At 52.8% G+C, this 25,234-nt stretch overlaps 1 protein-coding gene across 3 annotated transcripts; it reads right to left on the bottom strand.

Annotated features, from left to right (window-relative positions):
* Positions 1 to 193: 193 nt before the first annotated feature.
* On the bottom strand, positions 194 to 23,048 carry PPARD (peroxisome proliferator activated receptor delta). Of its 3 annotated transcripts, XM_054087272.1 has the most exons (8): positions 22,999 to 23,048; positions 18,443 to 18,524; positions 6,342 to 6,570; positions 5,483 to 5,634; positions 4,583 to 4,721; positions 3,836 to 4,038; positions 3,085 to 3,538; positions 194 to 2,414 (listed from the first exon to the last, which is right to left on the bottom strand). In XM_054087272.1, exons 3-8 carry the CDS (start codon positions 6,469 to 6,471, stop codon positions 2,167 to 2,169), a joined length of 1,326 nt encoding a protein of 441 aa, XP_053943247.1. In that variant the 5' UTR covers positions 6,472 to 6,570; positions 18,443 to 18,524; positions 22,999 to 23,048; the 3' UTR covers positions 194 to 2,166. The 3 variants fall into 3 exon arrangements, with proteins under 3 accessions (XP_053943247.1, XP_009565630.1, XP_009565631.1); XM_009567335.2 differs by lacking the exon at positions 22,999 to 23,048 and having other exon boundaries at positions 18,443 to 18,862; XM_009567336.2 differs by lacking the exon at positions 22,999 to 23,048 and having other exon boundaries at positions 3,085 to 3,535; positions 18,443 to 18,853.
* Positions 23,049 to 25,234: the final 2,186 nt, after the last annotated feature.

Genomic DNA, 25,234 nt, shown 5'->3' with positions numbered 1-25,234 from the left:
TCAGCTCTGAGGCTGGGATCCCACTCACCACCATCTCTTCCTGCTTTCACGTTTGATGAGAAACGCAGCAGGAAAAAGACTGGGAATTATGCTAAATCACCGGAAATCACAGCAAATCCCATCGCCTCCCAAGGGCACCCTCCAGCAGCCGAGAAAAATCCCACAAAGACAGGCTGGACGCTCAGAGGTTCTTAAATATTTAGTTCAGATTTATTTAGAGTCAGTTTGTGGACACCATTTACATTATTAAAAACACTTGGAGGTTTGTAGTTCTAGCAAAAATATACATTTGAGTTTGGGAGTTGTTACGCTGACGAGGAGGGAAGAGCAAAATGTTCCCCAGGTGATAAGCATGCAAGTCCCGCATGCTGGCCACGGCGGGGAATGCCGGGGGCTTTGGGAAGGAGAAATCCCCCGGGCGCCATGCAGCACGCGCCTGTCTCCGGTGCCTTCCCCAAGAGGGCTTCAAAGTGCTTTAGAAATGGGAATTCCCAACACCCCGGTGAGGCAGGGAGGGGAAAGGGGTTAGGTGGGCAGAGGGCAGGGAAACTGAGGCAGGCGAGGAGCTGAAGGGCGGCAGTAGGAGCAGGTTTGGGACCGACCAGCCCTGTGACATGGAGGGGAAGCCCAGCGCTCTTCTCCTTTTGGTTTGAAAGGAATTATTGCACCAGGGAAATGTGCTACCGTGAAGAGGAGGAAAACAGAATAAAACTGACTAATTTGCTCCCAAAACCCCTCCTTGGGAACATCAGTATTTCAATAAGGTGGCTTGGGACACAGGGCACCATGAGCTGCAGACGGGCAAGTGTCACTTCTTGGGTCAGACACCATCATCCTGAGAGGGGACAGAGCCCTTCCGAGGTCCAACTCCTCTCCCAGAGCCTGGGGGACGCAGCCCCAGCACAGGGACCCCGTTCCGGGCGCAGAAAGCACTGTGGCATTTCACTACAGCTGTGAGAAGTTGCAGAAGTTGCCACCACTCGGGATGGTGGCAGAGGAGGACAAGGCAGCTTTCTCAGCCCGTCTGCGCTCACCAGGAAGCTCCTGCTCATTGTGAGCATCGTGCCCTGTCCCTCCCTTGTTATAAATACTTGGCATTTATGCTGTTTTACAGCATAACAGGCAGGTCAATGCCCATGTGGCATCACGAGAGCTGTGGACTGGCCATGGTTTTCCCCATGCTGGTGTTGCTGCAGGCTTTATTCGCTCTGATGCTCATCGAGAGCTGCCTGCACTGCCCCGCAAAACTCCCAGAGGCCCCTTGGAGCTCAGGAAAGGAGCTGCAGGATAAGCCATGAGCCTGGCAACCTAAACGCCAACCAGTCCCAGGCCTCCTTCTGGCCCCGCACAGACCTTTTTGGTGACAAACAACTGTGCAGAACAGCCTGGGGAAGCACAGAGATTCTGGCCTCTGCTCTGAAGGTGAATTTTGATGAGTCAAACCCTTTCCTTTCCAGCTCCCGATCCCTCTCTCCCTCATACTGAGGTGCCGAGGGGCAGGCTTCGTCTGAAACAGGAGCAAGGGCAATGCACACCCATGAGGGGCTCCCACACGGCACTCGGGGGAAGGCAGAGATCACACGATCCCTCTGAGAGACTGGAATACGCCGCACAGCGAAGGGGGGCTGCAGCTGAGCTAGGACAGCCCTACCCGTCTTCAAATACTCTGGCTTTTCTTTGGGAAAGAGAGAAAAGAAACTGCCTTTCATTACAGTGTCCATGGCTCAGGACCTTTTCTTCGGAGTGCAATACAAAATAGAAAAGAAAGACAGGCTGTAACTGCTGTTGCTGGCCCTGCCGGACACCTGCACCGTGCTCAGGTCTCCTAACGCCTGGAGCATCCTTTTCGGCGGGATCAGCACCGTCGGGGCCACGTAAACCAGCTCCAGAGGCCCCAGGGAGCAGCTGAAGAGCTGGGCCGCAGTAACGGAAACAGTAGCTTGAGATTTGCATGTGTACTTCGTTAGTGTGTGTTAATGGAAGCCCTGGCCTAGCAGGTGGTGGCTGCACAATCTTACAGCACTTCGCCCTATGTACCGTATGTCAGGGTCACGTAGAAAAGAGTTTCCAGTAGAAGAAATGGAAGACACAGGGAAAGGTTTTGTTTGTTTCTGTACAGAGTCTTTGCTGGGAATCCATGGCTTCATTCTCATAAATAACAGGTCCTTAGTACATGTCCTTGTAGATCTCCTGCAGAAGAGGGTGCAGAGATGTCTCCGTCTCCGTCTTCTTGATCTTCTGCACGAGCTGGGCATGCTCCGTCACCAGCTGCCGCAGGTCGGCCATCTTCTGCAGCAGCTTGGGGAAGAGGTACTGGGCATCCGGGTGGTTGGACTGCAGGTGAAACTCCAGCGCGCGTAGGATGTTGTCTTGGATCTCCTCCACCTGCTTCACATTCATCAGGCCAGGACGGTCTGTGGAGAGGAAGCACAGTAACTGTAGTGTTAGAGAATCATGGAATCACTAAGGTTGGAAAACCCCTCTAAGCTCATCCAGTCCAACTGCCAGCCCAACACCACCGTGCCTGCTAAACCACGTTTCCAAGTGCCATGGCCACACATTTTTTGAACCCCTCCAGAGATGGGGACTTCGCCACTGCCCTGGGCAGCCTCTGCCAGGGCTTTACCACTCTTTCGTAAAGAAATTTTTCCCAAGATCCAATCTCAGCCTCCTCTGGCACAACTTGAGGCCATTTCCTCTCGTCCTATCACTTGTCACTTGGGAGAAGGTAGTCCTCCAAAGCACAAGATTCTCTTGGGGAAAGGGAGATGGAGACAGCAGCCCAACCCCTGTGACTCGAGCCTTGTCAACTAAGCAAGGGGCAAAAAGTGCCCTTGGACAACACAGCCCACAGCAGCATACAAGAAGGAGATGCCACTTGCATTCTCCTTGTTCTTGATCCAAGCTTCCTAGGCATCACTGGCATGGAGAAGCTTTGGGTTTGGAATGGTTCAGCTCTTCTTGTCCCCCTAAGACAACCCTGGCTGATCTCAAGGCCAGCTCAGCTCCCCATGCCCAGGCTCAACTACCTCCAAGTATGGAAGGGCTCTCCCGACGCTCACACAGCCAGGAGCACCCGCTCACCTCCACACAGGATAATGGCAGCCACGAACAGGGACAGGTCACTGTCATCCAGCTCCAGCGCGTTGAACTTCACAGCAAACTCGAATTTGGGCTCCATGATCTCATTGAAGGGCTTGCGCAGGCTCCGCAGGAACTCACGGGTCACAAAGCCATTCCCATTGGCCACCAAGAGCCCATCCTTGTTCATGATCGAGGCCAGCATGGCAAAGATGGCCTCGTGCACCCCGTACTTCAGCAGAGTCACTTGGTCGTTCAAGTAGAGGCCTACAAAGCTGGGGATGCTCTTGGCGAACTCGGTGAGCTCCCGCACAGTCTCCACCGAGGTGCACTGGCAGCGATAGAAGACGTGCACCCCGATCTCCTTGTAGGGCGGAATGCCGTTCACCAGCTGCTTCCAGACCAGCCCTTTTTCTGCCTGCCACAAAGTGTCTATGTCGTGGATCACAAAAGGCTGCTTGGAAAAGAAGCAAGCAGTTAGGAACCTGCCGCTGCGACTTGAGATACCGGCTCTGCCAAGGACACTCGCATCTGTCTGCCTGCCAGTGCCTGGGCCATCCGCGTCCACCCACAGCAGCACAAGCCTGCGGAGCAATGGGAATTTTCCCAGTGGGTGTAGAGCCCAGCTGGCTGCCGCTGGGAGCTGGGAAACATGGAACAGTTCCAGCAGGAGGGAGATGTACAGCATCTCCCAGAGAACAGCCTCCCGTGGCGTTTCATGACCAACCCCACCTGCCCTGGGGAGGGAACTTACTGGGGTGCTGCTGGCCTTCCCGGTCAAGATACCTCTCGCCTTCTTTTTGGTCATGTTGAAGTTTTTCAGGTAGGCGTTGTAGATGTGCTTGGAGAAAGCTTTCAGGTCGGCCACCTGTGGGTTCTGGCAGCTGATCTCACTCGCCGTCAGCCCTGCCACCAGCTTCCTCTTCTCGGCCTCCGGCATGCGGCCAAAGCGGATTGCTGTTCAGGGGGCAAAGCTGGTGGGTCAGGACACTGGGGATGACCCTAGGAGATGCGTCCAGGGAGGCAGCAGCCTGCTCTGAACACCTGCAGCTATGCAACACGATGCTCCTCTGGGGCTGCAGCATCTCTGGCATCAACAACTTCCTGAACGAGCCACTACTGCTACTCTTGCCAACACAGCCTCCCACTAAGCTCCCATCCCCACTCCTCTGGGCTCTCGCTTCCCATATAAACACCTTCGCTTGGCCAGGAACAAGATGCCTACAGCTGAAGTTGAAAAATCCCAGCACAGCAGAGCAATCTGTCTTCCATTTCCCTCTGGGTCAACCCATAAAGGACAGCCAGGTGCCAACAGCCAGCCTGCAGGGTGGGAATGAGCAGCCCCTTCTCGTACAGAAGAAGGGGATGAAGAGTCAAAGGCTTAAAACACTGGGTTTGAAAGATAAGAGCCACGGGATAAAGCAAGCTCCACACAGCCTTCCTGTGCGAATCCTTCACAGAAGGGCACCGTGGCAGGCCTGGGGACAGTGGTGACACTCACCATTATGCGACATGCCTAGCGAGAGGCATTTCTGGAAGCGGCAGTACTGGCACTTGTTCCGGTTCTTCTTCTGAATCTTGCAGCTCCGCTCGCATTTCTCATACTCCAGCTTCATGCGGATCGTCCGGCGGAAGAAACCCTTCAGGAAGGTGGCACAGAGCAGGACATGGAGCAGGAGGACAAGGGAACAGCAGCGTTAGCACCTGTGGTTTAGGACTGGGCTGGTTTATTATTCCCGGGAGCCTCATGGAGGTTCAGCTGGGTGGGAGGAAGATCCCTGGATCCCTCTGACACAAGCAGAGTCTCTGTCTCAAGAAGAGGTGGTGCGGTGGGAGAAGGGGGATGCAGAGGAGGAACCAGGGAGGGCAGCCCACGGTCAGGCACTGGGTGTGTGATACTGCAGGCAGCCAGCAGGGAGGGATGGAGGAACGAGCTGCGGGCTGCATCCAGCCTGCAGGAATGTCTGGCAGGACCTGAGCCACTAACACAGCCCCGCTGGCATCTGCTGTGGGGGAAAGAATTTCAGAGGCGCATCCAAGCTGCGGCCAGTGATCCCAGGGGGATAAACACACAGCTCACTGCTGATCACTCCACAGAAAGCATTTCTAAAAGCAAAGCCAGGGTCCGTGTGGCAACGGATGGATTTGCCTTACAAAGTAAAGCATGACAGGGCAAGATTTGGGCCACACGCATCTCAGCTGCCTCCTCCAGGGCAGTATTTGTGTGCCTGCCTCTACTCTCCATGCTCTCTGGACAGGTTGCAAATTATTTTTTTTATAATTACTCAACCCAGCATCCCTGCCTTGCTGCAAACCTGCTTGTCTGAAGGGATAGCGTACTCCCTGGGGTCTAATGTCTGCTTGGCACCGCTGAACTCGGCCCTCCCCAGAGCATACGTACCTTGCAGCCCTCGCAGGCGTGCACGCCGTAGTGAAACCCCGAGGCTTTGTCTCCGCAGACCCTGCACTCCACGTTCAGCGCTCCCAAGGCCGCCTCCTCGCAGCCCATCTGCAGTTGGTCCGACAGCGAGGGAGAGGAGCTCTGTGAAAGGTCTGCAAACACACAAACAGATCTGTTCTTCCGTACAGCAACAGCAAGACCCTGCGTTGTGTCTAACTCCTCCAACCCTGAGGCTGAGAAGGGATTTCCAGCACGGTCCCAGCCTGCTGCTGGCATCGCATCTGGGCAGTCGGGCTCTGAGATCAGGCACTGGTTGCAGGCAGAGGCCATGCACGGAGGGAAGGGTGCCTCCAGTGTGCCCAGCAGCTGAGAGACTCCCCATCACTGCCGATTTCTTCCCTCTGGCGTTCGTGTCAAGGCAACGAAACCAAACTAACAAATTTGATAATTCCCAGTTGGCAGGCGGCTGGCACAGGGCTGCCCAGCTGGAACGCCCCGGGCTCTGGAGGAGCCTCTTCCTTCTCCCCAAGCTCCTACAATCATTTTACACTGAGGACTTCAAGAAACAGCCAGGGAAGTGTTCTCAGGCAGCCTGGGATTCCTCCCCATCTGGGGCACAATGTTTCCTGCCTTTTCTTTTAATCTCCATCTCCCAATCTGCTGCCAACGGCTGTGCCGTGACCGCAAAGCCTCTCCATAGCTTGGCTCTCGCTGCATTATTTCACAAAGGGAAGAGATTAACACAAGCCAAACACCATTCACGGGCAGGTCCTCTGCCCTTTGCAGCTGAGCACGCTGCCTGGAGGATAAGGACGCCTGGATGCTCTAGGGACAGTCAAGCTCCCTCAGCTCCACTCACCTGTGTAGCTGCTCGAAGGCAGCGAGCTGTCTGGTCCTCCACTTGGGTCCGAGGCTCCGCTTGCCGCCTTCACTGCCTCTTCCTCCTCCTCTTCCTTGACCTGAGGTACTTCCTCCTGTAGTTGTTCCATAATTGATCACCCCTCAGTGCCAAGACTGCAATCCCTGTCATAGCTCTGGCATCATCCGCGTCTATCCGAGATGGACCCTACCAGGCTGTTCCTGCTAGCCTGTGGGACAGAGGGAAAAGCGTGGTGTCAGCTCAGAATGCAGAGCAGCGCGGAACCATGCTCATCCTGCTTTGCTTTCTCTCCTTATCCAAGGAGACAAGCACAACCTGGGGCCTTTTAAAGGTCTCCAGGAAGCAAAACCTCACCGGAATCATATTTAAAGCCCAGCAGACCGAACTCAGACCACAAACCGGTCAAGATGCCACCCAGGGACTTGGACTAACCAACCTGCAAGTCCCACAGTAGAAACACTGTCCCAGACCGTGTCCCCCAGAGCTGACAGAGCCCTGGGATGCCACGGTGGGAGCCAAGGAAGGTGTTTGACAGAGCGAATGCCACCAGGAAGGTTAAGGGAGCGCCAGCTTCACGCTCCATCCAGCCAAGGCAGAGCTCAGGCTGAGGGCAGCAGCTGATCGGGACACAGGGGGAGATGCTGGAGGAGACGGCGGCAGCTGAAAGTCCCTAGCCCACGAGATCCATCTGCAAGACCAATAGCTTCCTGCTGGCCCCTGCGCTCACGCTCCTTCCCATCACAACACTGCCAGCTACAGCGTTTGTGTTTATTTTCACTCCTCATGTTGTAACTGGCCCTGGCTCTGCTGCCAAGAGCTGCTGGGTTGAACGTGTTGCTGTTGCTCCGCGCAGCTGCTGGGCCGTGCTCAGCCACGGGATCCAGCAGCGTGATTGTGATGGCCACACAATCCAGCTAGTGTCTTAATCCTGGGTTTCCTGTGGGAGGAACGGCCCAGTCCTCCCCCCGCGTGCTTCCGCTCCTTGTTTGCCTTAGTCCATCCCAAACAGCCCAGAAAAAATGCAAGCCACGCAAGCGACACATAACCCATACTATGACCATCGCACAGCCATTCCCACCTCCCTCCTAACCACGCTGGATCTCGCCTGAGTGTCCAGCACACACTGCCACATCCCAGTGCCCGTTCACCTCCAGATCATGGAATGCTTTGGGTTGGAGGAGACCTCAAAGCCCATCCTGTTCCAACCATCTGCCATGGGCAGGGACACCTCCCACTGGATCAGGGTGATCAAAGCCCCATCCAACCTGGCCTTGAACCCCTCCAGGGATGGGGCAGCCACCACTGCTCTGGGCAACGTGCGCCAGGGCCTCCCCACCCTCACAGGAAAACATTTCTTCCTAAGATCTCATCTTAATCTCCCCTCTTTAAGCTCAAAATCGTTCCCCTCATCCTATCCCTACACTCCCTGATCAAGAGCCTCTCCTCAGCTTTCCTGAAGCCCCTTTCCGTACTGCAAGTATCTCAGTTCCTGAGGTGTCTCTTGCTGAAGTAACGATCCCTCAAGCCCAGTTAACACAGAATTGCATCCACTTCTTTAAAGTGGAAATACACTGAATATCCATTCGAAAAGCCCTGAAAGCCAGCTTCCACTGGGAAAGACTTGATTTGCAGGCACAAGTTAAATGGATGTAGCACCTTCACACCCACACTGGAGTTCAGTGAGCAAGCTGTGCGCTGGGGACTCTTGCCAGGGCAGTCCCAGCCCCGAGCCCACACCGTGGCACTGTGTGGCTTCCTGAGGGAGGGCAGAAATGACCCAGTGACTTCCTGGGCTCATTTCCCCTCCCACAGAGGGACCCTTATGCCCAGTGCTTCCAACTTGAACCGCAGCCAGCTCCTTGGATTCCCTGGAAAGCTGTCAGCGCTGAGCGAGGTCAGAGCTCCCTGCAGCTCAGGGAGAGGACAAAACCTGCACGTGGGAGGCTGAACACAAACACATCGCAAAGCCAGGACCCACATCATCCCCCAGTGAGTGTGAGTGTCCCGTGGGCGAGGGGGCCTTGCTTTTCCTCACCACGCTGGGAATTCAGACTGCGGGGCAGATGGGTTTGTTTCAAGGAGAGTTTGCATGGCTGCCCTGCTCTCCGTCACAGCAGGAGCAGGCACAGGGGGGTGCTCAGATGTGGGCACAGCGCTCCCTTCCCGTGCCTCTGCAACAGCACTAAGAGACCATTCAAGGCCTGTGTTATCCTTGGCCTCCTCTAACATATCCCATGTGGTGGGACACGGCACACAGGCAGGAAAACCTATTCATCAGAGATGGAGGGTAATGAGCTCAATCGTTTAGAAGGCTATATATAAACGAATGTACAAGAATCAGGAAAAGGCTTTGGCCTGAACACCAGTTAGAAGGAGAAGCTTGTGGCAGAAGAAACTACAGTGGAAAATATATCCAGCAGCAGCTTAATGAGCTTCTCATTAGCTCTGCTTTGTCTCTGGCACTCAGCACAGGCTTTAAACCCACGGCAGATGTAGCCTTCTGCTTTGCCCCAGCTGCCTCATGGTGCGTTGCTGTTGGAATAACATGGGCACATTCCTCCAGGTGCATCCCTCAGTCCTCCGTCCACTGGGCCCGCTCAGGGCTGTGTGCTCCCAGGGTGGTAGTGAGCTCATGACACAAAAACCCACCAAAGCAACACCAAAACTGTGCTCACAGTCAGTCTGGCTACAGATGGGCGTGCAGCCCCAAGAACTGGGAAAGCAGAGGGTGAGATACACACAGACACACCAGGCTGCAGCGAAGGCCCCCCATGTGCATGCAGGCATTACATTCCACTCTTAGAGAGTGGCTGGAGCACCAGAGAGAGAAAAGCTTTTACCAGAATCATGGAGTGGTTTGGGTTGGAAAGGATCTTAGAGCCCATCCAGTTCCACCCCCTGCCACAGGCAGGGACACCTCCTACCAGACCAGGTTGCTCCGAGCCCCATCCAGCCTGGCCTTGAGCCCTTCCAGGGATGGGGCAGCCACCACTGCTCTGGGCAACCTGAGCCAGGGCCTCCCAACTCTCTCAGAAAAACATTTCTTCCAAAGATCTCATCTCAATCTCCTCTTTCAGCTTCAAACTGTTTTCCTCATCCTATCCCTGCACTTCCTGATTAAGAGCCCCTCCCCAGCTTTCCTGGAGCCCTTTTCGGTACTGGAAGCTGCTCTAAGGTCTCCCCTCAGCCTCCTCTTCTCCAGGCTGAACAACCCCAACTCTCAGCCTGTCCTTGTACAGGAGGTGCTCCAGCCCTCAGATCATCTCCGTGGCCACCTCTGGACTCGCTCCAACAGCTCCATGTCCTTCCTGTGCTGAGGACTCCAGAGCTGAACACAGGGCTCCAGGTGGGGTCTCACCGGAGCGGAGGGGCAGAATTCCCTCCCATAGCTGCTGGTCCCACTGCTTTAGATGCAGCTCAGGACACAGTTGGCTTTCTGAACTGCAAGTGCACTTTGTTGGCTCATGTGGAGCTTCTCATCCCCCAGTACCCACAAATCCTTCTCCTCAGCACTGCTCCCAATCCATTCTCTACCCAGAAGGCTCTGAATGTATTGTTTTTTTATCTCCTCAAAGGCCAAGAGCACAGGGGCCTGGGCTGAGGGAAGCTGCAAGAACTGTTTGCGCACCTGCCTTTCCCTTAGCTATTCTCCTGTTTTCTAAACAAGAGAGATAGAGGGAGAGGAGGGAGAAAAAGGGATTGATTCCACACAGGAGGCTACACCTCCTGCCTTCAGCAGTTAAGAGGCTGAGGCAGCTGCTGCCTGGATGAAAGGCAGGGCAGGGGCCATGCCTGCACACCCCAGCATGGAGCGAGCGAGCTTGGCAGGGTCCGCGGAGAGACATGGACCCCCAGCCCTCCTTTCCAGGCCAGCAGCAAACCCAACTGCACACAGAGCCTGCAGAGATTTGCTGGGGTTTCACACATGCTCCTCTGTTCCCCTGTGGTTCAGAGAGGGGCATCCCGGGAAGCTGGAGCTCCCCAGAAGTTTGTCGATGGGTACAGTTGTCACAGCTTTGCAGGATGGCTCTGGGCGTCATGGATGGCAGAGGGTGGCCAAAAGGGCTGCCTCGACCCCAGGAACTCTGTATCTGCTTGATGCCTCCACATCCAGCTGGCAAGGGGGCACAGAGGAGGGATAACTCTGTCTCCCTCACCTTGGACATAAAGCCACTCACCGGAGCAAGGCACAAAAGCTGGCAGCTGCAGAGAGAAGCGCAGAGATTTCTGCCTGGCATGGCCATCCCCTTTTTACATTCAGCAGCTGTCACAGGGCAGTGATGGAAAGAGAGGATGGAAACAAGGACAAGGACCATGAATTCCTTCATAAGCTTCTCCACAGAATCCGGCAAAGCTGTTTCCTTTCCTCTTCCCACAGGATGGGAACGAGCAAGAGGGCAAACATCTCGTGACTTGCTCTGCCCTTGCCCCAATTCCGGTTCCAAGGAACTTCAGCAACCCTGGCTGAGCCAGCAGCTCCTGAGAGCCTGCAGCTGGCAGAGGGTGGGTTTGTTTGTTTGCTGGCTCTGGGCTTGGGCAGATGCCTGCAAGGCAGAACTACTCTGGAGCTGACCAAGACCCAAGCCTCCAGGTCGTCACCCTGCAACTTGTACCACTTTTACTCTAGAGCCCCTCACCACTGATGAGCCTGGAAACTTTGGAGCCAAATCCAGAGAAGCAGAAGCTGACAAACCTGTGAGGAAGTGCCCACTTCCTGTCGGTCCATGCACAGGAGGGGTGGCGGGGTGACGTGATGGACAATTCCAGTTTCTCACAGAATCATACCATGGAATGGTTTGGGTTGGAAAGGATCTTGGAGCCCATCCAGTTCCAACCCCAGCCATGGACAGGGATACCTCACACTGGATCAGGGTGATCAAAGCCCCATCCAACCCGGCCTTGAACCCCTCCAGGGATGAGGCAGCCACCACTGCTCTGGGCAACCTGGGCCAGGGCCTTCCCACTCTCACAGTCTCGCACGCAGAGCGAAGCGTCACAAGAAGGGGACGTGCATTTTGACACAGACACCCGGGTGCTGGCAGGCAGGCAGGCAGCCAGCCACAAAATGAGAGCGAGGAAATGCTTCTAATTAGCAGGACCTCATCTTTAAACCAGGTGTAGTTTCACTTGCGCTGGGCTCAAGCAAGAGGTAATTTCAGCGTCCTCATGGGTAAAGAGAAGATGCCTGCTCCAGCCTCTCCAGGACAGTACACGTTTCTAAAACACAGATGGGATTGACCAAATCCCTGTTGTGTCACCACACAAGAGCCTTCCCTGGAAGATGGGAGTTTCCATGCAAAGCAAAGTGCCAAAACGATATCCAGACCTCCCACAGGCCAAGTCACAGAGCTGATCCGCTCAAAGCTGTTGCTCAAGTTGCTGCAAAAGAGGTCACCAGGAATTGTGAAAGGAAACCAATTCAGCGTGGGAGCATTTCTGGCTTGCGTTTTTATTCCTCTGGACAAAAATAGTAGCCAAATTCACAGTCAAGAGAAGTGAATCCTTTAAGAAGGGGCAGGCTGAGAACTCAGTGCTGCTGTATGTCAGCACTTTGTGAATCCAGAAAACAGTGATTGCCACTTGTTGGCCATCATTTAGAGATGTCTCTTGGGTTATGCCACTGCTTCCAATACCTACCGATCAAGTACCAGTTTCTGTTCCTCCTCCTACACGGCAGCTACTGCTAACTAAAGCCAAATAAGAGCTCAGCAGATGCCGCAATACAGGAAAGGTAATTAAGTGCACAAACCAGGAGAGCCAAATGCTGAAAACATGTTTGTTTTTGTTCCTGAAAGATCAACACATCCCCTCATTAACTAATGAGAGCTCAGCAGCACTTACTACCCAAGCACTTCCTCCCTTACTCAAAGCCTTGGCTTCAGGGCAGGCTACATGCAGAAATAAGCTACTACAGCCAGCAGGAGAGAGCCCTTCCACATAACCCTGACCAGCGTGGACACCCAGGGCCAGCTCTTCCCCGTGAAGCATCTGCTCAGACATCGTACCACGCCCCAGTCAGTCCCGTGATCTCTTCAACACTGCTCTGGGTGGGCTGTGTTTCACTAGTACGAGCCCAGGCGACGAAGCAGCATGATGCTGCCAGAGCTGCTGTTACTGCGTGGCTGCTAATTGCTCAGGAGCATGTGACAGAGGGTGCAGGATTCCCTTGCTTGCCTGCAGCAGCCAGACTTGCCAAAATGAATCACACATCTACTGCATGTTTCAACTCACCCACTTCCTGGATGCTGAGGGGAAAAAAAGAAGTTAAAAAGGTTACAAAACTCATCAGATTCTTCCCTTTTCGTGCCATGGCTGACGCTGTCTCCAAAACAGGTCATGGTATTTTGCTCCAAAAACAATCTCCTGCTTTCTCGCCTGTTCTAGGTTTCTTCAGAGAGCCAGAGGTATCACAGAAGCAGATCAGACTTTGGGCAATGAACTGACAACCACGTGTGAAAGAGGGATCTTCTGGGCTGCTCTTCTCTCTCTACTCATTATCCAGCAGTGGCAGACAGCCCTGGCTCCAGCAGCTCCGACCACGCATCAGATGAGCTCCAAAATCTTGAGATGGCAGACACTGGGTAATGCTTCTACAGAAATGATCCCCACACCTCTCTCCAGATGAGGTGCTCCCTGCCCTCTTCAGCCTCTGATGAGTCGGGCTCCACAACTCCCTTTTGCAGCAGGGCAGGCAGTGAAGAGCAGAACAGTCATCAGTTCTTATCACAGAATGCTTTGGGTTGGGAAGGATCTTAAGAGTCTATCCAGTTCCAAAACCCCTGCCATGGGCAGGGACACCTCCCACTCCATCAGGGTGATCAAAGCTCCATCCAACCTGGCCTTCAACACCCCCAGGGATGGGACAGCCACCATTTCTCTGGGCAACCTGGGCCAGGGCCTCCCCACCCTCACACAAAAACATTTCTTCCTAAGAACTCATCTCAATCTCCACTCTTTAAGCTTCAAACCCATTCCCCCTTGTCCTGTCCCTGCACTTCCTGATAAAAAGCCCGTCCTCCAGCTTTCCTGGAGTCCTGCTTCACAACTTTCAGCAAATCCCATCAAGCCCTGCACCTCTATTTCCTTAACAAAAAAAAGGCCCCCAACAGAATCCAAAAAAAACCAAACCCAGGACTTTTACTGTGTTTCCTTCCTGCTCCTTTCCTTGTTGTGTTAGCTCACAGAGACGGCATGTTTTGGAAGTGCAGAGGAATACATTGGTGCCAAGCGTCATTGTTTATTCCTGTACTACGGATTTTGACACCTGTTTGCAGTCACGCTCGCAAGTCTGGCGTCCCCGGCCCTGGTCAGCATGTCACACTGCTTGTGACCGTCTTCTCCGTCTGTACATTCCTATGTACAGAGTGTTTCCAAGATTACTTTCAGCAAATAAACTGGCACATCTCATCCTGACAATTGCTGACCGATATTTGTTTTGCTGTCAACTTGGGACTGCCTAGAGCACCCCGAGGCAGGACGGACACATGGGTCTGACCTGCTGGAGTGAGGATCGAAGCCAGGAAACAAGCAGGTATCAGAAAGGTGACACCACCGGCGCTTCTTGGAGCTGGAAAGAGCATAGAAGTGTTGTTCTTTGAATCATAGAATAGTTAGGGTTGGAAGGGACCTTAAAGATCATCTAGTTGCAACCCCCCTGCCATGGAGGGTTAAGAAGAGCATCAAGTCTGGTAAGGAGAAAGGATTATCCCACTGCACTCCAGGGCACAGCAGAGGTGGGCATGAAGACATGGCAATGCTTTGGGAACACGGCTGCAAACCAAGTACACACACTGCTGGGAGAGAGCCACAGAGCTATCCCAGGGCTGTGGAGATGGAAAAGTGTCTGCAGGGGACTCTGAACCCATGGGCTTCCGCCCATCTCTGGTACAGACCCGCTGCTCAGCATGGCATCTCCTGTTTGCACTCTTCCAGCAGCCTCCACTGCTGCTCCACAAGTGCCAGCTTCAACACCTCTGGTTCTTCTCTGGAAGTGCCAGAGAAGCCATCTGGGTTATATTCCCCTTCTCTTTACCATGCCAAAGGTGAGGAGGTTGCTGGCTCACAGAAGCCTCCAAACCACTGTAAGCTGATGCTTTCCAAAACTCGCAAAGTCCTCGAATGCCCTGGAGTAAAGCGCGAGGCTGCTCACACACCTCTCATCCTCCTGAACCCAAGCAGGACACGTGGAAGGATCCGGTTTCAGGAACATCAGTAATTATAGAACAGGGCTGACAAGGGAGGAGCTCACGGGAACACCAACAACACTTCCCAAGGAAACAGTGGGCACAGAGCGTTACGGACTCAGAGCAGCATTTAAATGGAAAACCAGGAAAGCGGCAAGGGGAACAAGCTGTCACAGGAGCACTGGTGGCAGCACGTGAGGCTGTCATTTGGCAACGCTGCGTACACCAGAACACATCTTACTTTTCCCTGAAGTTTCAGTGTCCCTGGGACAGCAGGAAGTGCCGCCCCTGCCTTGGATGGGACAATCGGCTCACCAGAAAAGCAGCGAGGGTTGGAATGGTAGCCGCAGGCCAACGCATTGCCCTGGATCACACGTGTGTGTACCTGGAGCGAAAACCCAGCAGGCCGTAAGTTTTATTGCTAGGCTGCCAGGGCTCCCAGATCCAGGAAAATGCCATAAAAACAGCAGCAAACCTTTTCATCTTTGCAGCAACTGAGATTTTAGATCCCATGGGGAAAAAAATAAAATCCCCCAGCCTGTAAGGCATGTTATGCTTACACTTGGATTCCCAGCAAAGTGTTCCTGGTTTTGTAGACCTTCGCAAAATACCCTGGGCACCGGCCACGCCACTCTGATCCCGGTATGCAGCTGACAGTGAGCGATGATGCCCAGGCACAAGTTCAGATGATTCAGCAGGGCCTGGGAACGTACGTGCCAAAATGATTAGAACAAATCACCATGTTTGTTGCCTTTCCATTTCAACCACTGAGCAGGAAAAATGACGGAGCCTGAGTTTGACTGCGTCTGTCTCCGTATGGCAAACTCCAGAGAGCATTAGAATAACTTTGTTAGACAAACTAGTTCAACATCCTCTCAGGGAACCAGAGAGGAATGATGTTTCCTTACTGGTTTTGGCCACATTCACACAGCAAGAGCCAACTGGAGGAACAGAGGTTTCTCTGCATTTTCAGTAGCAATACGAGCAACGATCGTGTCAGCACGACCCTGCCAAGAGTCCTCTAGCAACTAGAGGATGGCAGTGTGCTCTGACCATGCGGGTTTCCACCTCGGCCTCTACGAAACAAAACGCTTGAGCAAAGCATTAGTGCTTTTCATAACTTCCTCACGCCTTTGGCACGGTCTTGGAGGTAAAGAGAAAGCAGCAGAGAGCCAGCAACTTCCCAACTTCCCAGACAGCTGCTGGGAGCTCAGGGGCTCCATCAGTTCCAGCCTCAAGCTCACGCTCTCAAACCCTTTTTCAGAGATCCCTGTGTCCCTAAGTCCCACAATATAACACCTACCCCATGGATAGGAGAACCTACGGATTCTTTTCAGAGGTGTGGACGGTGGGGGGGTCTCTCCACCCATCCTTGTGGTGTTAACAGCTCTCAAGGTCCAACAGCTCCAGCAGAATCCATAAAATCAGTGCAGAGGTGAAAAGCAGATTTGAGAATTTTCAGAAATATTTGCATTAAGATGAAATCAAGAGCTGCATTAAAAAATAGTTTATAGAAAGTCAGACAGGACAGGGATTTGATCTTCCCGTCCTTGAGGTCAGTGCACTCGTTTTGAAGCCATCTCACCCATCCTCTCTCCAGCCTGACAAAGTCTTTCCTAATGAGACCTAAATTTATCTTTACCGACCATTGAAGAAATGCTTCCCTATCAGCTCAGGTAGGAAAGCTCATTTGCCCTTTCAAACCACTAGAACCATTCCCTGTCTCCATCCCACATCTCTATTATGGGGTTGAACGTGCATGTTCTGGTTTTTGCTGTTTCAAGCTTCAGTTCCCAGGGCAAACCAGAAAATTCAGCATGAGGGCAATGATTCCGATTAGCATGGATGTTATCTGGCTGTTGCCATCCACAATCCTCAGAGATGTGCTCTGGCTTGACCAGCACCACAAGAAGTGTTTGCGTTTCTGCCTCGTTTTTTCACCCTGCCACCTCCTCCCTGGTCAGGATTTCCCTGCAAACCACAGCCTCTGCAAACCCCACACTTCCAAGCTGAACCTGTTCACAGGGATCCCCAGGGAAGCACCCCAACACATACATACATCGGAGCCCTTTTCAAAGCCAGTTGAAAAGACTTGACCCAAATGAACTCAGATGTTCGCAAACTCTTGGCTAATCCTTGGAGGACACAGACATTCTCCAGACACTGTGATCACAGAATCATGGAATGGCCTGGGTTGGAAAGGACCTCAAAGCCCATCCAGTTCCAACTCTCCTGCCATGGGCACGGACACCTCCCACAGATCAGGCTGCTCAAAGACTGATCACAGCAGTGAATATTAAAGCATTTCAAGAAGTCATCCTGAAATCAAGATACCATTCAAGTCACTTCTGCTCTGAACTCTTCTTGCAACTAAGCAACGCTCCAGTGAACGCCATCCCAAAATATTTATTTTGAGGAGATGCATTTCACCATCTCCTTGACCAAAAGGCATTAATCGTTTCACTCCAAACCCTGCTTTGGGAAAGCAATTTCCTAGGCATCCTGCCAACGCAAGTGCATTTCAGAGTTTAAAATATATTACAAAAAATAGTTCTACAGAAAAACCTTATCTCTACTCGCTATGGAAATCACTTCTGCTTGTCCAAACTGTCCCAGAGTCTCAAAAATTACTGCAGTGATGAGCAGTGTAACACTGAATGTGACACTTCCAGAAAAGCAGAAAAGTTGTCGGTATCAACATGGGCAGTCAGTCCTGCTATAAAGCAAGGGAGCCAATACAAATCACAAAATAATCCAGCATCTCTAAAACTCCACAGTCAGGGCAAGCCAGGCTGGGGTCTGTCAGCAAATTATCTTTAAGGCATAAGCACTGTAACATCATCTCACCCAATTAAAAGAATCATTTGCACGTTGGGTCCCGCTGCATGAAGCATCCCAAGAGTCTCTTGTTGTGCTAATTCCTCAGTCTTTAAGCACATCTGCAGATTTCCAGTTCATAATTCAATAGCCACAGACAAAATATTCCCCAAAAGGCAAGAAAATGTGCTGCACAAAACTACATATTTGTCAACAGGCAATATGCTAGCAAGAACCATGGACATCAGCAAGCAATTCTGCACAACAATGCTCTTCTGATCAGCAAAGCCCCATGTGGCTCATTACAAAATCCCCTCCGTACGCTGCAGAGATCCTTAGAAGTCCATGTCTCGAAAGCCAGAAGAGAGACAGCACAGCAGTTACACAAACTTGACAATGAAAACCTCATCCCTGTCCCACTAAACACCTTAGACGTGATGTGGCAGAAGTAAATCAACTACTTGCAGACAGCATTGACAGAAGCTACAGGCGGTATTTGGGTGCAGGGCAACAGTAGAGAAGACTTTTGGGCATTGCTCCAGAGGTCTGCAGGCAGGACGATGTCTCCCCAAGCCCGTGTCACCCACCTCCTCAACTTTCCTGTCTCAGCTCAGCTGTAATTTGCTCTGCTTTGCCCCAGTAAGGCAGTTACATAGCGATTGACGGTATCGGCGTTGCTGCCAGGCTGCCTGTCTGGACCATGAGGCGATTATTTACTCAAGTACGGTCCCTGATCTCATATCCTCTCCCTGAGAGCCAATTTCAGTCATAAAAATCAGTGAAATAATCCAGTATTAAGTCGCTGTACTTTGACGGTAACAGTCAGCTCAGAAGAACAGGATTAGACCATGATACTCCCAGCACACTCCTAGGCATAATCCATAAAGATCACATTCAGAAACTGAACAAAAATCAGGCCTAGAGTTTAAATTTAAAAAGAAATTTAAGAATACTTAAGCTCGTGGGCAAAAGTGAAACTTGCTGAAAGCAAACCACGCCGCTCTTCCCTATCCCAAGTTTTGGAAAACACACAGAATAAGTGCTCTGGGAGACTGCCCAGACGTGAAAGGGAAGGGTTACCTCTCCGGAGCAGCAGTTCCCGTCTGCCTGTCGCTGAAAGCCACTGTTCTGTTACCATGTCAGTGCTGAAATCCCAAGTAATCTGCAAGAGAACACAACGTGAATTTCCGTGGCTGTGCTGAAGGCCAGATATTTATGCTGCTGGGAGAACTGGGCTGGATCCAGTGACAGCTCTGAAATTTAAACACACACTCCCTCTACCGCACGCTGAAACCATCAGCTGGGGCGACTCCTCTCACTCCATGGGGAGGTGGGGGGGCCACTGCCGCATGCAATCGCAGCCGTCTGCCCTGGGATCTGGTAGCTCCAGCAAACCAGGAGGTAGAGTGAACCCTGGGTGTCCCAACAGACACAGCTCAGACCCCTCACCCGGCTCTGAGCATCAGGATATCCCCTTTGCATTATGTCACTCCCAGCCAGAGGCTAATGACCCTGAGTTTTTATGACAATGCATGAAGCTGGTGCTAGGAAAAGGTCTGTGGTGGCCATAAGGTGGTTTGTTTACTCAGCGTGCTTAATCCACCTTGAAGAGGCTGCCGCTGCCAGAAAGTTACTGCAACTTTAATGAACTTCCCTCTCAAGTGGCTGAAACTTAAGGATTCGACAGAGTTCACTCCTCTTGGCTTTCCTGATAACTTTGCAAATAGCGCTGGACTCATTTCAAGCTCAGGAGAGCAGCAAGAGACCAACGCTGGGGAAAAAAAAAAAAAAGGCTTGTGAGGCTTTGAACCAGAGGACTTGGAGAAAATATGCTCTATTTTTAGACACAGTTATGCAGACTAACTGGACTAACATATTAAACAAAGATGTTGTGAACATGATGCTACTTGAACCCATGTACCCTCACTGACATTACCCAGGCTTAGCTGCTCCTCCCACCCCCTTGGAAGAGCCCCGTTTCACATTGCTGCCTCCAACATAGGATGACCTGCATGGCAGCCAAGCGCTGGCAATGAACCTGGCATGGCCAGCACCCCGTAGACAGGGGAGGCAGAGTGGCAATTCCAGGGCAGAGTGAATCCCACCCAGTGCTGCACACCCTCCTGCATCTCCCAAGCCCAACGCTGCACAAGGAGCCAAAGCTGCTCCAAAAAGGATAAAAAAAATCAGCAAATTCCCTGCTCCAAAAGCTCCTGGCACACTAGCATGAGCATGGAGGGTGTTTCCTATGCCACCAAGCAGCCCAGGCTCATCTAGAGGAGGGCATGAGTGAGAGATTCAAAAACATAACGCCTCGCACTGGAGCATCGTTCACATCAGGATCACTCTTTCTTGCAGTCAGCAATATAAAAAGCACACACCTTCCCTTTTGAAGAAAGCGATTGCCCTGGGTTTGCAGGCAGGGGACTGAGGCAAGCCTGCCCGAAGGTCAGCTAGCGAGAAATGGAGTGCAGAGCCAGTGCGGGACAGAGCATGGACTGAGTGCCCAGCTCTAGTGGGAGCCACAAAAGCACACAGCAACCTCCCTTTCACAGCAGGACGCTAAAGACACAGCAGGCTTCCCATCCCCTCCCTCCCATGACGGAAGGCAGTTTTTCTAAACACCTCAAAGTTTTTCTTTAACCTTCCTGATGAGGAACAATAATAAAGTCATTACAACCCCACTGGAACATCATTCATCTCCACCAGCAATAAAACCCGGCCCTGATTCAGCAGCACAGAGTAACACTGCTCTCTCAGAGCTGCCAGAGATCTGAGAATCAAAACCAAGTTTCTGGCTCACCTCCTCCTGCTCACAGGTAAATGCCAGGGCTTGTCCATCGCCACTGCGCACAAGGCATGACAGGAGCCTGCCAACACATCCCTCTGAACGCTTCCTCTCGTCTCCCTGGCTGACACATGATCAGTCACGGAGAAAACTCCCACCTCAGCACAGCCTGGAGCATGTTTGTAGCAGGAGAGGAAATGAATTCTCTGCTGAAGGCAGGAACGGATTTTGCACCGAGAAAGATGGAGGGGAGAAGAGAAGCAGACAGGATAAAGGGTACATGGGCTGCTTTAGCCAGCAGGTCACTAGTTGAAGAGATCAACACCACTACTGGCCACTGCTGCATTGTCTTCCCATGCTCAGATCCCTCTGCTTCCCCATGATGGACACTGCCTGGACCGTAAGGCACATCTGAAGCCTGTTTGCCTCTACCCACCCAGGGCCTTTTCCAACACATGAGGGCTCAATGGACCAATTCTTTCCTGCACACAACTGTCATGCATGCGCAAGAGGCCTCGTGGCACAGCAGTTGCAAGGGAAGGTGGCCAAAACTGAGATAAGGTAGACCGGGACGCTGCCTGAATCCATGCAGATAAAACACAGGCAGTGACAGACATACTTTGGGAAAAGCACAATGCATGGCTGAGCTTGTCACAGAAGGTGGCTTTCCTTCCCTGCTTCACTGACAAGCTGCACATTCAACCTCTGTTCCTCTCTGTGCCTTGATTTCCCATCCAGGGACACTAAAACACTTCTACCTCATAAAGAGGGTTTGAGCCTTAATTCACTGGTTTCTGTAAATAGGTTGGAAGCTCTGATCATAAATAGGGCTGTTAAACACCACATGAGGTGGGTTCAGCACACACAGGCTTTAGACCACACAGAAAAGGGGAGGCCAAACCTCATCTGGGGAGGAACAGCTCAGATCAACAACAGGATCCCAGCTGGACAGAACAGCAGAGAGTGGAACTGGTCAATGAGGAAGGAAAATATGCAACAGGTTGGTAGCACAAAACAAAGGAGGGAAGCAGGAGGTGAAAGAAAATCAGATCTCTTGCTGCAAGGTCCTGCATGCCACTTTTCATCTAGGATTTTCTAAAAGCACTTTTAAATCCTACAGGAAAGCTGGGGAGGGGCTCTTGATCAGGGAGTGCAGGGACAGGACAAGTGGGAATGGTTTTACGCTGAAAGAGGGGAGATTGAGATGAGATCTTAAGGAGAAATGTTTTCCTGTAAGAGCTAGACACTGGTCCAGAGTGCCTAGAGAAGTGGTGGCTGCCCCATCCCTGGAGGTGTTCAACGCCAGGTTGATGGGGCTTTGATCATCTTGATCCAGTGGGAGGTGCCCCTGCCCATTGCAGGGGGTTGGAACTTGATGGGCTTTGAGGTCCCCTCCAACCCAAACCATTCCGTGACTCTGTGATTCTAATTAAAAGTTACACTCAAGTCCCACTATCCTGCATCTGCCTTGGCAGCGCAGGACAAGCGACCGCCTGCAGGAGCTCAGGTGCTTCAGCGCCACGGTTTCATCAAGGTGGCAGTAGCCCTGCTTCATGGGTGGAAGAAGCAGGCGCAAAAAGTAAGCATCTTTTATCTAGGATCTTGGGGAAAGCAGGAATGTGACTGGGAGCAGAACGGCAAGATATGAGGGACAAGAAAAGGGCTCCTGGATCCTTTCTCCCCAGAGAAGCCATCATCTGATAGACCACTGAAGGACCATAGAATCATAGAATAGTTTGGGTTGGAAGGAACCTTAAAGATCATCTAGTTCCAACCTCCCTGCCATGGGCAGGGACACCTCCCACTGGATCAGGCTGCCCAAAGCCCATCCAACCTGGCCTTGAACACCTCCAGGGATGGGGCAGCCACAACTTCCCTGGGCAACCTGGGCCAGTGTCTCACCACTCTCATGGTGAAGAAATTCTTCCTTGTGTCCAGTCTAACTCTGCCCCTCTCCAGTTTATACCCATTGTCCCTCGTCCTATCACTATGAGCCTTTATGAACAGTCCCTCCACAGCTTTCTTGTAGCCCCTTCAGGTACTGGAAGGTCGCTATAAGATCTCTGTGAAGCCTCCAGGCTGAACAAGCCCAGCTCTCCCAGCCTGTCCTTGTACGGGAGGTGTTCCAGCCCTCTGATCACCCTTAATCTTTTTCTTCTCCCCCTCTCAGCCCCAGCTGTGCCCCTCACCGGTATCCCAAAATCACAAGCCAATTCCCCCCTCTGCAACCCCAAAGAGAAGAGATGTAGATTGTGCCCCCTGCAGCCTCTGCTGCTTGGGCCATGTCCCATCCTCCGTCTTCTCTAAGCCCACACCCTAATGTCTCTAAGCCCCATCCCCACATGCCTGTTCCCCCCCACATCCCATTCTTGCTGTCTCTGTGTCCCAACAAGACCCTCAGCTCTTCACACCCCCATCCCATGTGCCCCACAAACCTCCTGTCCCCTCAGACCCCGTCGCTGTGCCCCACAAACCTCCTGTCCCCTCACAGACCCCATCCCTGTGCCCCACAACCCCCCTTCCCCTCACAGACACCATCCCTGTGCCCCACAAACCTCCTGTCCCCTCACAGACCCCATCCCTGTGCCCCACAAAACTCCTGTCCCCTCACAGACCCCATCTCTGTGCCCCACAACCCCCCAACCCCTCACAGACCCCATCCCTGTGCCCCACAACCTCCCGTCCCCTCACAAACCCCATCCCTGTGCCCCACATACCTACTGTTCCCTCACAGACCCCATCTCTGTGCCCCGCAAACCCCCTCTCCCCCCCATCCCTGCTGTCCCTGTACCCCACAACCCCCCTGTCCTCTCACAGACCCCATCCCACCCTCCCCGTCCCCACTTACCTCCGTCCCAGCTCGCGGCCCCTCGGCCCCGCCCCCCGGTGACGTCACCGCGCCCGCCCTGACGCCACCGCACAGCCGGCGCCTCGAAGCCAATCGCTGCCGCCCGGAAGTCCCCGTTGCGTCACCACGGCAACGGACCAAGCCCGCCCCGCCCTTTCCGCCGAGAGGGATGATGGGAAATGTAGTCCCCGCCGCGGGGCGGGAGGCCCAAAATGGCGGTGGGGGATGCAGGGGTCAGGGAGTAAAATCAGTCATGGGATGGCTGGGGCTGGAAAGGACGTCAAAGCCCATCCAGTTCCACCCCCTGCCATGGGCAGGGACACCTCCGGCTGGATCAGGAGCTCCAAGGCCCATCCAACCTGGCCTGGAACCCCTCCAGGGATGGAGTCTGTATCATCAATGATATTGACAGCAAGTTTGTAGATGACACCAAGCTGAGTGGTGCAGTCACCACACCAGAAGGATAGGATGTCATCCAGAAGGACCTGGACAAGCTGGGGAAGTGGGGCTGTGAGAACCTCAGGAGGTTCAACAAGGCCAAGTGTAAGGTCCTACACCTGGGTCGGGGCAATCCCCGATCTCAATACAGGATGAGGGATGATGTGATTGAGAGCAGCCCTGCAGAGAAGGACTTGGGGTGCTGGGGGAGGAGAAGCTTGACTTGAGCCGACAATGTACGCTCGCAGCCCAGAAGGCCAAACGTATCCTGGGCTGCATCAATCCTCAACATAAGAAGGAGATGGAGCTGTTATAGTGACCTTCCAGTACCTGAAGGGGCTACAAGAAAGTTGGGAAGGGGCTGTTCATAAAGGCTGTGGGGATAGGAAGAGGGGGAACAGGTATAAACTGGAGAGGGGCAGATTTAGGCTGGACATAATGAAGAATTTCTTCACCATGAGAGTGGTGAGACACTGGAACAGGTTGCCCAGGGAAGTTGTGGCTGCCCCATCCCTGGAGGTGTTCAAGGCCAGGTTGGATGGGGCTTGGAGCCCCTGATCCAGTGGGAGGTGTCCCTGCCCATGGCCAGGGAGTGGAACTGGATGGGCTTTGAGGTCCCTTCCAACCCAAACCATTCTGTGATTCTATGCAGCTGGGGCTTGCTGACACCAGCTCTGCCAGACCAGGTGTTGGGTTGGATGCTTTAGGTGCCTGCAGGAGCTCTGGGTCCCTCCCAGACCGCTTTATGATAAATGAAAAGAGCATCGAATATCTTAAATCAAGAGACCTGTCTGAACCCAAAGGAAGACCTTTGTCTCAGCAGAGTCCTGAGCTGACAGCTTGCCAGCCAACACGAACTCAGCAGAATCCTTGAAGAAACTGGGATGACAAACAGGGGCGAGGAGGTATCAGGATTAGCACCTAAGGAACCACCAGCCAAAGAAACCCTCTGACACAAAACTCGGGCACTAGAGGGCATGAGCAGCTGATCTACATGGCATGCGAGGATTCTGGTAGCCAGGAAGACATAGAGTATTAATTAGTAAGACAGATAGCCAATAAATGTGAATCTGATGTAATTATGGGCAGAGTTTTGTGAATGAGGAATAGGATAAATATTTTGTTTGATTTTTTTTTTGGGGGGGTACTGGTTTTGTGAGATTACTGGGCTGGCACCTCGGTTTGCACAGAATGGGATAAAACTCGATACCTCAACTCTGTGTGTGAGTGGCTTGCGCACCAAATAGACGATCCCGGGAGTTTTTGGACAACAGAGCCAGCGTGCTCCAGCCCACGCTGGGCTGGAACGGGGAGGGAAGAGGGATTTGGCAACGAAGCTGGGGCTTGCTGACAGCAGCTCTGCCAGGCCAGGTGTTGGGTTGGATGCTTTAGGTGCCTGCAGGGCACCCTCCGCTTCCCAGTTTGAGCCCCTTGCTACTCTCTACACACTTGCTCAGGATTAGACCTGCTCCCTGCCGGAGTGTTGCAAGCTTTCCGCTGTCAGTACTGTTACTTGAGGTGTAGGATGGAGCTAATTTTATCCCTTCCCATCCTAGGTAAATCACAGCTAATATGATGATGTTTAAAAAGCACAAGCCCTGTTCGCGCTACAGTTACTCATGGAGCAATGCAGAGCTCCAATGATGCCCAGATGTAGCCACAGTTAGGATTTGGCCTGTCCTTCCCAAAAAACATAGATCTCCAGGCCAGTGCACCAGGATAGCGGAATCTGGGAACAGCTGCGGGCTTGGGGCTGCAAAAGGTTCAGGCAAAGAGCATCAAGGTTTGTACCTCACTC

This window comes from Cuculus canorus, chromosome 24 (assembly GCF_017976375.1).
Source record: "Cuculus canorus isolate bCucCan1 chromosome 24, bCucCan1.pri, whole genome shotgun sequence".
NCBI classification, from domain to species: domain Eukaryota; kingdom Metazoa; phylum Chordata; class Aves; order Cuculiformes; family Cuculidae; genus Cuculus; species Cuculus canorus.
This window is presented reverse-complemented; position numbering and strand designations above follow the sequence as displayed.

Excerpts from the sequence above, each read along its gene's own strand:
- PPARD (XM_054087272.1), bottom strand. The coding sequence starts at position 6,471 with ATGGAACAACTACAGGAGGAAGTACCTCAGGTCAAGGAAGAGGAGGAG. Across the intron at positions 3,539-3,835 it reads GGAAGGCCAGCAGCACCCCA|CAGCCTTTTGTGATCCACGA; the intron begins GTAAGTTCCCTC and ends TTCTTTTCCAAG. Across the intron at positions 2,415-3,084 it reads TGCCATTATCCTGTGTGGAG|ACCGTCCTGGCCTGATGAAT; the intron begins GTGAGCGGGTGC and ends TCCTCTCCACAG.